General features: G+C 30.2%; 1 protein-coding gene across 10 annotated transcripts in view; it reads left to right on the top strand.

The window, feature by feature from the left end:
* LOC145293116 (uncharacterized) overlaps positions 1 to 13,436 on the top strand; it is a 327,847-nt gene that overhangs the window by 72,787 nt on the left and 241,624 nt on the right. For all 10 annotated transcript variants that reach the window (XM_080139507.1, XM_080139503.1, XM_080139504.1 and 7 more), the window contains one exon: positions 3,961 to 4,055. In XM_080139507.1, the coding sequence (XP_079995633.1) occupies positions 3,961 to 4,055 (95 nt within the window). The remainder of the gene's footprint in view (positions 1 to 3,960; positions 4,056 to 13,436) is intronic.

Here is a 13,436-nt window from a genome sequence, read left to right as displayed (position 1 = left end):
TATTACTATTTGGCTCAGGCTTTCTATATCCATCATTCAAAGGGTCAATAATGATAGCAGCACCGGTGTTACATGCCACGTGATGTAACTATTCATATTTTTCAGAACGAGGCTCGTCTGCTGAACCTACTTCTTTAAGCAGCACTCCATCTTCATTCAAAAGGGTTACTTTTCGGTAGCTTCACCGGTTGTTAACCTAAATTTTCCAAATGTCAGAACGAGGCTTGTCTGCGGGACCTACTTATCTAAGCTTCACAGATTTTTGTTCTTATGATTTTATCGTTTTTTTTTTTTTGTGTTTTTTTTACACCGGTATTGCTAGAAATTGTGCAACTCAGAAAAAAAAAAAATGAAAAAAAAAATTATTTTAATCATTTACCGATACATTGCGTGTTAACAAAGCAGGATGACATGATTGGAATGATACAGAATCGTTAGACACCATTATCCCCCCCCCCAGGCTCACATGTGTTTGTATTTATATTTTTCATGTGTAATTAATGATTTGAATCAATTTAAACACTAGCTTAAAGATAATCTGCTGATCATTTACGACATTTTGAGGTCGCCATGACAGATTTAATCGTTACATAAGAACTCATTGTTTGCCACTTAGTAAATATAATTCGTTTAATCTGGGATCTTAACTAATCATATCTATTCTTTTTCTTGACCCTTGAAATTGTATTATATATATATATATATATATATATATATATATATATATATATATATATATATATATACCACTAGAAAATAGGTTCATGATACCAACTGATAATTTCTATAAATAATCTGTTAATTATGTAATAATCCTTTTTAGACTTCTTCCTTATGAGTGTATTTCTCTCTCTTTCATATAGGAAGATGTGACACAAGGTTGAGAAAGTGGGATTTAAAAAGCTAGCACTATAGAGCAGGGTTTCTCAACCAGAGTTCCACAAGAGTTTGTCGAAAGTTCCCTCAAGAAATACTTTTGTGCATATAGGTGTCCATATCTTTTTAACCTAATATTCTTATACAAGAATGGAAATATTTTTTGGACATTTTTGGGAATATTATAACAACATTTTTGGGAATATTATAACAACATTTTTCGGGATATTATAACAACATTTTTTGGGGGATATTATAACAACATTTTTTGGGATATTATAACAATATTTTTTTGGGATATTATAACAATATTTATTTGGGATATTATAACAATATTTATTTGGGATATTATAACAATATTTATTTGGGATATTATAACAATATTTATTTGGGATATTATAACAATATTTATTTGGGATATTATAACAATATTTATTTGGGATATTATAACAATGTTTATTTGGGATATTATAACAATATTTATTTGGGATATTATAACAATATTTATTTGGGATATTATAACAATATTTATTTGGGATATTATAACAATGTTTATATGGGATATTATAACAACATTTTTGGGGATATTATAACAACATTTTTGGGGATATTATAACAACATTTTTGGGGATATTATAACAACATTTTTGGGGATATTATAACAACATTTTTGGGGATATTATAACAACATTTTTGGGGATATTATAACAACATTTTTGGGGATATTATAACAACATTTTTGGGGATATTATAACAACATATTTGGGGATATTATAACAATATTTTCAAGCTATCACATCATTTAAAAAAACAAGTATAACAATCACAGAATATATTTGCAAAATGCATTGAGTAAAGTCAAAACATTTACTTAGTGGTCAGAGGACATAAAACTATGTGAAACCAAGTAATTTGCTTGATGAATACAGACTGATTTCAGCAGTCTGTCAGTCTTTTAAACTGGTTACAAAAAGAAATATAATCCTTGCATTATGAACGCGAAATAAATAAGAGTGCAAAATATTTTCTTCAATAGAGGTTCCACAGGACATCACTATTATTGGAATGATTCCATGAAAATAAAAATGTTGAGAAACACTGCCATAGAGGAAAACCACTCTGATCTGCAAAAAATGCCCGGGCAGTCCCATTAGCATTTCCTAATAGGGTCGCCTCAAGCGATTAACCTCTTCAATGGTGAGAAGACCAAATCTGAGAGAGTCACCTTCTAGGACTGCACAGTACAATACACCACAGTCAACAGAGAAAAAGGCACCTCAACAACTGCTTGAACTCTGGGTGCTGTGAGAGAGGTATATTGATTATTGAATGTCTGAAATCATAATTGTATAGATAAGTTATCTACTTCTGTGTTGAAATAGTACCTAGGAGTTATCTGTCCCTGATACAGGGAGTACTGGCAAGTTATCTATCCCTAGTACAGGAAGTACTTGGGGAAGTTGAAAAGAATTTTTCGCCAACTTTTATAACATGTTGCTCTACCTCTAAAATGTTAGTAACTTTAATTAATTAATTTATTTTTCTGAGGTGAGGGGAATATTTTGAATATTAATTCCACACAAAATTTTCAGATTATTTTTTTGGTGGTTCGGATTTATTGAAATTGTGACGTCCAGCAACTGACCTTGTAAACACTCATAACATTATGAATCATCTTGTAAACACTCATAAAATTATTAATCATCTTGCAAACAACAAGCTTGAGTTAATTGAACAACGTTTCAGCCGATGTAATCTCCAGCCTTCTTCAGGTGTATTTTGTCAAACTCTAAAGTCTTTCTGTTGAACTTTAGAATTTGCATGGAATTTCAAACAGAACGTTGACTGGGTAGGAATCCTAAGTAATTCAGAATCATATTTTTCGTATCGCTGAGGATTGAAGCTTCAAACTGGCAAACCTGTAGCATAGTGGATAAAGTGCTTGATAAAATTTAGTTGTAATTTGCACTCTTCTAGAAATCGTAGGTTCAATCTTCAGTGTGGGGGACACTGAAATACAGTTGCAAATTATTTAGGACTTCTAGTCATGGCCAATGGAACAAGAGCATGCTACCCCATGGATTAAATAAGGGTTCATGCAGATTCCTGAGTTTGACAAGACACACCTGAAGAAGGCTGACTGAAATAGTGTGCTGATAATACTCAAGATGAGAACAGTAGTTCGAATAATCCAAATAATAAAAATTATCAATCCTTATCTCAAAAATTCATAAACAACAAACTTGTGAGCCTTTTTGATTTGCATGTGTGTAACACACGTGGAGACACAAAATCATAAATCAGCACAATCCTTATTACTTTTGGAAACATTTTTTCACGATCAGAATTATGGAAGTATGGAACAAACTGCATCAGTTGTTGGCTGCTGAGACATTGCATCCTTTACAACCGATATGCTTCCTCTTTTCTTCTGTAGACATGAACACACATGTACATGCACTTTTGATGAATTGCAATGCACCTGCCAAGCATTGAGTGCACAGTGATTTCATTATCATTAAGGGACTACAATTGCTGAATCCGCATGCAATGAAGAATGCAAGAGAAAATGTGACATTAGAAAAGACAGAGCAGTATCTCAGCTACAGAATAATCCAACAGGTGTCCAACATGCAGGAAATACTTCAGAGTTTGAATTGGTCTAACAAGTCATCTCTTAACCCACAGAACAATTGTATGATCACGGTCATCTTCACAAGCGATGGGCAATCATCATCATAATCAAGTAATTATATACATTATAAAATCTTTGGCAAAAAGATTAACATTTTTTGTACTTATGCTAAAACCAATGTTTTGTCATCACGACATGGATTCATTGGATGAGTAGAATGGAGTCTTCAGATATTGTTATGCTTCGTCCTATACTGATAATCAGACAGGCACGACTGCTGTTCTTTTAATAGAATTTAATTATCAGTTATCAAATTATTACATCATTGTTTATCATTTTTAGAAAAAACAGGTTTCACATCAACCCTTTTCGATCTGATATTATTGTCACACCACCGAGAGAGCAGCTTTCAGTTGCTAGTATAAATTTATATATGTTATTTATTTCAGCTGAGCGGAAAACTTCTCTTGGAAAAGAATGGCATCCAAGTTGTCTTCGTTGTGATCAGTGTGAAAAAGTTTTAACACCTGGACAACATGCAGAGGTAGGAAAATGATTTTTTTATTTTTCTTTTAAAAATTTAATCCCAGATTTTTAGGATGATATGTTAACGGTGTGGAGAGGTATAGAAATAAACGGCCATGGTTGGCATGTGTCCGCTGTAGGGAAACAGCAGCAGGCAAATCTGGAACCTTTCAGATACAAGAATAATGCAATTATGCAAATTTAAGCATTGTTAGAAGTCCAAAGTAACAGAATAAAAGATAGCTTTTTTTGCTCAACAGATGTCTTTGGGTTTGTGGATGCCACCTTGTTTGCATGCTATTTTGTTGTTGGTTAGAGAAGAAAGAGGAAAAAGGACTGCTGCTGCTTATGTAAAGAGTAAACATTTGTCGTAAGAAGAAAGGATACAAAATAATCTGACTCTACTGCGTGCTTTTCTTTTTCAACTTACAATGATTTATACATCATGTGACAATGCTAGTATACCACTCAAGCTCGAACAGACAGACAAAATTTGTAGATACATTTAAATGAGCTCTAAAGAAGAATGGGTGCAAATGAAAGAAGTATTCGCAAACTTTTGTCAGTTTACAGAATCACGCCAAACCAAAATATGTCATGTTTATAGAATTTTGTCAACGACAAATGCAAATCTGTTTTGTTTTAAAAGAAAAACAAATCTTGTAATCTTGTCTCACAATTTTCAATTAATTTCCAGGAAAAAATTTGAGAAAAAATATTCAGAAAGCCCTATTTTTTATGCTTGTGAAAATATATGCAGACATTACACAGGAAGGGGGTAAAGTAAATTTGAAATTTTAAAACTGCAATAAATCTATGATTTATTATTTAGGAATTTTCACAAAAACAGAAGCGGAATCAGTAATTCTATTGCAGTTCGCGATTTAGAACAGAATCTGTAATTGTATTAGCATGAGGAAAAATTTTAGAATCGTCCCATCACTATTCTAGACATAAAGTTTAATAGTAAATATTTTGCTTGATTTGAATCTTCATAAATGTTGTGTGAAATTACCCACAAATGAAATGATGAACTGATCCATATACATAAATACTGGAACATAAGATATTAATGTATTAATGCAGAGTTTAGATCTGGAGAGCCAACAGTGTTTATTGGCTAGACGAACAACTCCCACTTTAGTATGTTCTAGTTAATACAATAAATATAATAACTTGTTGTATAACTAAATATAATAACTTGTTGTATAACTAAATATAATAACTTGTTGTATAACTAAATATAATAACTTGTTGTATAACTAAATATAATAACTTGTTGTATAACTAAATATAATAACTTGTTGTGTAAATAAATATAATAACTTGTTGTGTAAATAAATATAATAACTTGTTGTGTAAATAAATATAATAACTTGTGTAAATAAATATAATAACTTGTTGTATAACTAAATATAATAACTTGTTGTATAACTAAATATAATAACTTGTTGTATAACTAAATATAATAACTTGTGTAAATAAATATAATAACTTGTTGTGTAAATAAATATAATAACTTGTTGTGTAAATAAATATAATAACTTGTGTAAATAAATATAATAACTTGTTGTATAACTAAATATAATAACTTGTTGTGTAAATAAATATAATAACTTGTTGTGTAAATAAATATAATAACTTGTTGTGTAAATAAATATAATAACTTGTTGTGTAAATAAATATAATAACTTGTGTAAATAAATATAATAACTTGTTGTGTAACTAAATATAATAACTTGTTGTGTAAATAAATATAATAACTTGTGTAAATAAATATAATAACTTGTTGTATAACTAAATATAATAACTTGTTGTGTAAATAAATATAATAACTTGTTGTGTAAATAAATATAATAACTTGTTGTGTAAATAAATATAATAACTTGTTGTGTAACTAAATATAATAACTTGTTGTGTAACTAAATATAATAACTTGTTGTGTAAATAAATATAATAACTTGTGTAAATAAATATAATAACTTGTTGTATAACTAAATATAATAACTTGTTGTGTAAATAAATATAATAACTTGTTGTGTAAATAAATATAATAACTTGTGTAACTAAATATAATAACTTGTTGTGTAAATAAATATAATAACTTGTTGTGTAAATAAATATAATAACTTGTTGTGTAAATAAATATAATAACTTGTTGTGTAAATAAATATAATAACTTGTTGTGTAAATAAATATAATAACTTGTTGTGTAAATAAATATAATAACTTGTTGTGTAAATAAATATAATAAGTTGTTGTGTAAATAAATATAATAACTTGTTGTGTAAATAAATATAATAACTTGTTGTGTAAATAAATATAATAACTTGTTGTGTAAATAAATATAATAACTTGTTGTGTAAATAAATATAATAACTTGTTGTATAAATAAATATAATAACTTGTTGTGTAAATAAATATAATAACTTGTTGTGTAACTAAATATAATAACTTGTTGTGTAAATAAATATAATAACTTGTTGTGTAAATAAATATAATAACTTGTGTAAATAAATATAATAACTTGTTGTGTAAATAAATATAATAACTTGTTGTGTAAATAAATATGATAACTTGTTGTGTAAATAAATATAATAACTTGTTGTGTAAATAAATATAATAACTTGTGTAAATAAATATAATAACTTGTTGTGTAAATAAATATAATAACTTGTGTAAATAAATATAATAACTTGTGTAAATAAATATTATAACTTGTGTAAATAAATATAATAACTTGTTGCATAACTAAATATAATAACTTGTTGTGTAAATAAATATAATAACTTGTTGTGTAAATAAATATAATAACTTGTTGTGTAAATAAATATAATAACTTGTTGTGTAAATAAATATAATAACTTGTTGTGTAAATAAATATAATAACTTGTTGTGTAAATAAATATAATAACTTGTTGTGTAAATAAATATAATAACTTGTTGTGTAAATAAATATAATAACTTGTTGTGTAAATAAATATAATAACTTGTTGTGTAAATAAATATAATAACTTGTTGTGTAAATAAATATAATAACTTGTTGTGTAAATAAATATAATAACTTGTGTAAATAAATATAATAACTTGTGTAAATAAATATAATAACTTGTTGTGTAAATAAATATAATAACTTGTGTAAATAAATATAATAACTTGTTGTGTAAATAAATATAATAACTTGTTGTATAAATAAATATAATAACTTGTTGTGTAAATAAATATAATAACTTGTTGTGTAAATAAATATAATAACTTGTGTAAATAAATATAATAACTTGTGTAAATAAATATAATAACTTGTTGTGTAAATAAATATAATAACTTGTTGTGTAAATAAATATAATAACTTGTTGTGTAAATAAATATAATAACTTGTTGTGTAAATAAATATAATAACTTGTTGTGTAAATAAATATAATAACTTGTTGTGTAAATAAATATAATAACTTGTTGTGTAAATAAATATAATAACTTGTTGTGTAAATAAATATAATAACTTGTTGTGTAAATAAATATAATAACTTGTTGTGTAAATAAATATAGTAACTTGTTTTATAAATAAATATAATAACTTGTTGTGTAAATAAATATAATAACTTGTTGTATAAATAAATATAATAACTTGTTGTGTAAATAAATATAATAACTTGTTGTGTAAATAAATATAATAACTTGTTGTGTAAATAAATATAATAACTTGTTGTGTAAATAAATATAATAACTTGGATAAATAAATATAATAACTTGTTGTGTAAATAAATGTAATAACTTGTTGTGTAAATAAATGTAATAACTTGTTGTGTAAATAAATGTAATAACTTGTTGTATAAATAAATATAATAACTTGTGTAAATAAATATAATAACTTGTTGTGTAAATAAATATAATAACTTGTTGTGTAAATAAATATAATAACTTGTTGTGTAAATAAATATAACTTGTATAAATAAATATAACTGGTTGTATAAATAAATATAAGAACTTGGATACAACAAACAACTTTGATCAGATCGTTTCCCACATGATGTAGCTCTTAACGATACTAATCATGGTTTGGATGCGGCTGGGTTTCTCTCACAATTGCAACCATTACATTTTGATTGAGGTCGCAGTAAATACCCTAACGACATTACCATTCTGCTTTATTAAATAGAAAGTGGGACACCACTTACTGTTACATGTTTTTATTTTGTATCTCCAGCAGTCGATTCGGAAATAGTTTCTTCGATGTGGAGTGGGGAGGAATGTAAAGTCTCCAAAATATGCAGCCTTACAAAACTGATATATTTTCCAACTAATATCTTTTTTTTTTTTTTTTTTTTTTGTTACTTTTCTTTTTACTTTTTTCTTTTTACTTATAAGTCACCGCTTTTCATGGCCCAAAGGCTACTCAAGGATAACAGTTAATGGCAGTGTTAGTTAATGATGAACAATTTTGAGAGGACTGGAAATGATAGGTGAAATAGTTAGAATTTGATTATTGAACTGGACAGGTTAAAGAATTTATTTATATTGAACAAAGTTGTAGTCTGCTGGAAATTCTTCCGAAAGAAACTTTGTTCATAAAAGTCCCGTTTAGTTTTAGGTATATAAAGAGGAAGAAAGGAAAATTCTTTATGGTGGTTGTAGCAACACGAGTTTTTACTAGAAATGTTTTATAGTGAGGTGAGAACCAGAGATTGGAGCTCAGTCAAGCACCTGCCATAAAAATAACAATGGAGTAGAGAAAGACTAGCACCGTTTCTTCCTCGAGAAAGGGGTTGCACGGAAGAGAGAAGAGAACATCTCCCACTAGATTTCAAAGTTGATTTTTTAACTTCAAGTGTCCTAGGGTGAAAGACAATTCAATTTCTGCAAGATCTTGCAAAAAGAGCAGCCATTTTGAAGAGGAAAGACAGGGAGTGTAAATGTTTACCCCAAAGAATTTATCCGAGGAACTTCTGTGCTAGTTGTTCTCTCAAATAATTTTTTTTTCTTGTTTTTATGTTAATAAAAAGAAAAAAGAATGGTTTTAAACATTGGCATTAAATAATTCTGTTAAATTCAGCAGAAACTAATTCAAATTTATTAATATGAAGAATTAACTTCAACTGTAAAATTGATTTATTATTTAATTTAATATTTTTGGAAACAGTCACTTCATTTGTAAAATCTTGGAGTAGAAAGTGGACCTTGAATTTTTGACAACCTCATAACTATCAGCTGCCCATATTTTGTCCTTTAGTCCTTACATTCTATGAGCAATATTTCTGACAAAGGAGGCAGAATTTCTGGCTTTTATTTTGAGTGGGTGATCCGTAAAGATTTTCAATCCTCTCATAATATTCATTCAACCCTTATGTTGCATGATCACACTGACACACTGGTTCCCATCAGATCATTATAGTTAAGTGACATTGAGCTTGGTCAATATTAAATGGGTAACCGTTTGGGAATACCAGGTGCTATATGTGCTCTCCACTTATCTTGGAATTGTTTTTAATCATCCTAGACTTCTCCTTGCTATTGGAATCAAGCAGTGTCAATTCAGGAGAGGTATTGCTGGAAATTGTGCAACTTTTGCTTCACAGTTACATGTGCAGCTCAAAACAAAATTGAGGTGATAAAATCAACCGTTATCCTTGAGTGTCTTCTCCCTCTCAGTACAGACCAATAAGTCTCCTGTGTGTTATGAGTAAGTTGCTGGAATCCATATTAAATAGAGAAATAGTCAACCACCTCAGCAGGAATAACCTTCTTAGTGACACACAATATGGTTTCCGCTCTGCAAGATCTACCGCAGATGTGCTGACGGTTATATCCCACAGGATTAGTGAATCTCTTGACAAAGGCTTCCTTTCTAGGGCAATTGCTCTTGACATATCAAAGGCCTTCGACAAGGTATGGCATAAGGGTCTACTTCACAAGATTTCCAGCTACGGTATAACTGGAAATGTTTTCTCAATCATTAAATCATTTCTCTCCGATAGGCTCATAAGAGTAGTGGTAGATGGACAAAAATCGGAGGCCTGCAATATAAATGCTGGAGTCCCTCAGGGGTCAATCCTGGGCCCAACTCTCTTCCTGATCTACATCAATGATCTCCCAAAACACATACTAAAATCTTTCCTTGATATCTATGCTGATGACACGACCATCTACGGCAACACATCAAAGGCTGTAAATGACAAAGTTCTCTCTGATTCTCTCTCCTCTGATCTCGAGCACGTGGTTCAGTGGGGGAAGATGTTGCTGGTTACCTTTAATGCATCCAAAACCAAACTCCTATCCTTACATCATCAACGCTCTGATCCCCATCTGGCATCAATTGTGATAGATGGCTCTCGTCTGGGTGAGGCCCCGTGTTTTGACAAGCTTTTGGGTTTGACCTTTACTCCTGATCTGAAATGGAACACGTACATCAAGTCTGTTGCCAAGGTCGCTGGAAAGATGGTGGGATCCTTCTACCGCTCGAGAAGATATCTCACTACTGATGCAATTCTATATCTATATAAAAGCCAAGTATGTCCAAGGATGGAATACTGTTGCCATATCTGGGCAGGAGCTGCTAAAAACAGCCTATCCTGCCTTGACAGAGTACAAAATAGACTTCGTGGCTTAGTGGGGGATGCCCTTTTCTCTACCCTGCAACCTCTCTCCCACAGAAGAGACGTTGCGAGCCTATCCTTGTTTTACCGTTATTTCCATGGCAGGTGCTCGTCTGAACTCCAATCTCTGGTCCCCCCTCGCCAATCTTTCACGAAAAACACCTGTCTAGCTGAATCCACTGTGAAAAATTTCCCCCACTCTATATCTGTGCCTAAATCAAAACGCGGATTCCATGAACAAAGCTTCTTTCTTAGAACTGCACGCCTGTGGAACTCTGTTCCGTCTGCCTGCTTCCCACCGGACTACAACTTGGATGTCTTAAAGTCCAATGTTAACAAATTCCTAATGAACCGCCCCCTTAAGTAAACACTTCATCAAATCTCCACACTAACGTAATGTACTTGCAATAACCCTTATCCCTGAGTGGCTTCCGGGCCTTGATAAGTGGTGATCACTGTGTAAAAAAAAAAAAAAAAAAAAAGAAAATGGTAACTCATTAGTAAAAAGAAAAAATCTCATGTTAACTAAATTATCAGCAAATCTTCTGAATATGTTTGCTATCATTCTTGTGATCATCTAAGTGGCTTTATTCAAATTTGCCACATGTGAACTGAATCTCAATACAAATTGGTTAAATTCATTAAAATTATGTCATTTTGACTTCTGCTTTCTCTTTAGCAGAAGTCATGTCGATGAAAAAGAAAAGTCCCTTTTGATTTATGTTTATGCAATGATTTCCAGTTTCCTTATAATTGAAAATCCAACAGTTATAATTGGTCTTTTTCTTCAGACTTTTTTGCTAAAATAAAAAAAAAAAACTTTAGATGTTTATTTTATATTAACTGTATATTCCTGATGTTGCCGGGTTAAAGCATATTGCCGGGCGGGTTTTAGTCCCATATTATTTAAGATATACTGAAGTTCTTACGATTTTCCTGAAATTAGAACACATTTGGAATTTATGGAAGCATAAAATACATCTTTGTCTATAAAAATTAAATGAAAGCTAACTCTCAAAGCTTAAATAAACTTCTGTTTTTAAATGTAACTGGTGTCGGGAATAGTAATTATTCCAAATACATTAAATTAAATATAAATTTAATTAAAAATAAATTAAATAAATTAACTTCATATAATATTTCTAAATAGCACAGTTAAAACAATTCTATTACAACAAACAATAAGATGAAGCTAATTTTTTTTAAAAGTTCACAATACATTGTAGTTTACATTGCACTATAGAGAACCTAGTGTTGATTTTGTAAAATTATTTTTATATATAATGGCTTGAATTAATGTTTTAATTGCAAAAGTCAAGTATCATATTTCAGTTGTGCTCTAAATAGAAACAATTATTTCGAACATGCCCCTTTCATATTAAAGTATCTACTATTGATTTTATATGTTGGGTTTTTCAGCTTGTGTGGTAATAAAATTTCAAAAATGCACTTGTGATGTTAGGCTGTGTAAAGCCAAAATCGCCTGTTCCTTCTTTCATTGGATTATTTTGATTATTGATTATCGATACTTATTGAAAACATTCCAATAAAAAAACCTGTCTAAGAACACTAACAGGCACATAAAGTACCTTTGTGTAAAATTTCATAAAAATCGGTCCAACCATTTTCGAGTTTATAGGGAATGAACACCCACACATGTGCACAATTCCTTTTATATAATTGTGATAATGTTACATAGTGTTATCATTGTTGTTATCACTAGGGTTATCATAGAGGGGCACCAAATTGACGTTTGGTGTATAACATAAAAGGATTCCGTGTGCGTATGATCGTCTAGTTTCATATGCGGTTGTGTGTGTTCATATCTAATTGTTCATATGCTTTTGTGTGTGTGTGTTACATGCATTTTCTTCGACATACCTTATTTCATGTGTCGTCAATGTTGATCCATCTGGAATTCATCTTCTCTTGGAGGGAGACTGGTACCTGTTAGACGAAGATTTATCACTCCAAGATGATGAATTGGTTTTATAGTTTTTTATTTACCTTCCAGTTGTCGACACAGAATATGGAAGTAAATCTTGCTTGCTTTGAACACGTCAGCGTCCCCCACCCCCAGTGAAGGGGAGGGAACAGCTATTAAGCCGTCCGTCTTCAAAGCCCAAATCCAGTCTCACAGATCTAGCCAACCCGACCACGTCACTCATACGTAATCTGGTCAGCTGACCCTCGGTTCTGGTAAACGTGTCTACACTCCACGTTTACTCACCTCTCTCTCTCTCTCTCTCTCTCTCAATCCATTTTGTAACAATAAAACAATTGTAAAAAATAAGCATTTCAAAGTAAAGACTAATTTCTTTCTTTTTTTTTTTTTTTTTTGTAAAGTTTAAAAGTAAACTGGAATTACATAAACATTAATCATAAGAGATTTTTCCTCGGTATACACTGTGTTGACTTTAATTAAACAGAAAGTGTAAAACAGTATGAAATAAGTTTATTGAATTTAACCTAGGAATATTGTATTTCTTCATCTTCTTGAATAGCTGCAACCTGCGTGTGGACATTTATAACCACAAATGATGTATAATAGTTATGATATTTATACTGTTAGCTTATTCAATTCCATAACGTCACCATCTGATTTGAGTCATTTTATAAAGTCATAGAATCTTACATTACCATCTCCTTATATTTGTGTCCATGAGAAAAGAGGTACCACATGGACATCTGCACACCACTGCTATGGCTCACCAACCAACTATATATTTTAAAATGCTGCTCAATCTAAGACACGATCTTGTTCGACCTATCAGATTCTTTGGTATGCCCATCCTTTTATTGTCTAGCAT

The sequence above is a fragment of the Euprymna scolopes genome, chromosome 14 (genome assembly GCF_053919585.1).
Source record: "Euprymna scolopes isolate OS-2025 chromosome 14, ASM5391958v1, whole genome shotgun sequence".
In the NCBI taxonomy this organism is placed as follows: Eukaryota; Metazoa; Mollusca; class Cephalopoda; order Sepiida; family Sepiolidae; genus Euprymna; species Euprymna scolopes.
Note: the sequence above shows the minus strand (reverse complement) of the source record. Positions and strands in the feature narration are given on the sequence as shown.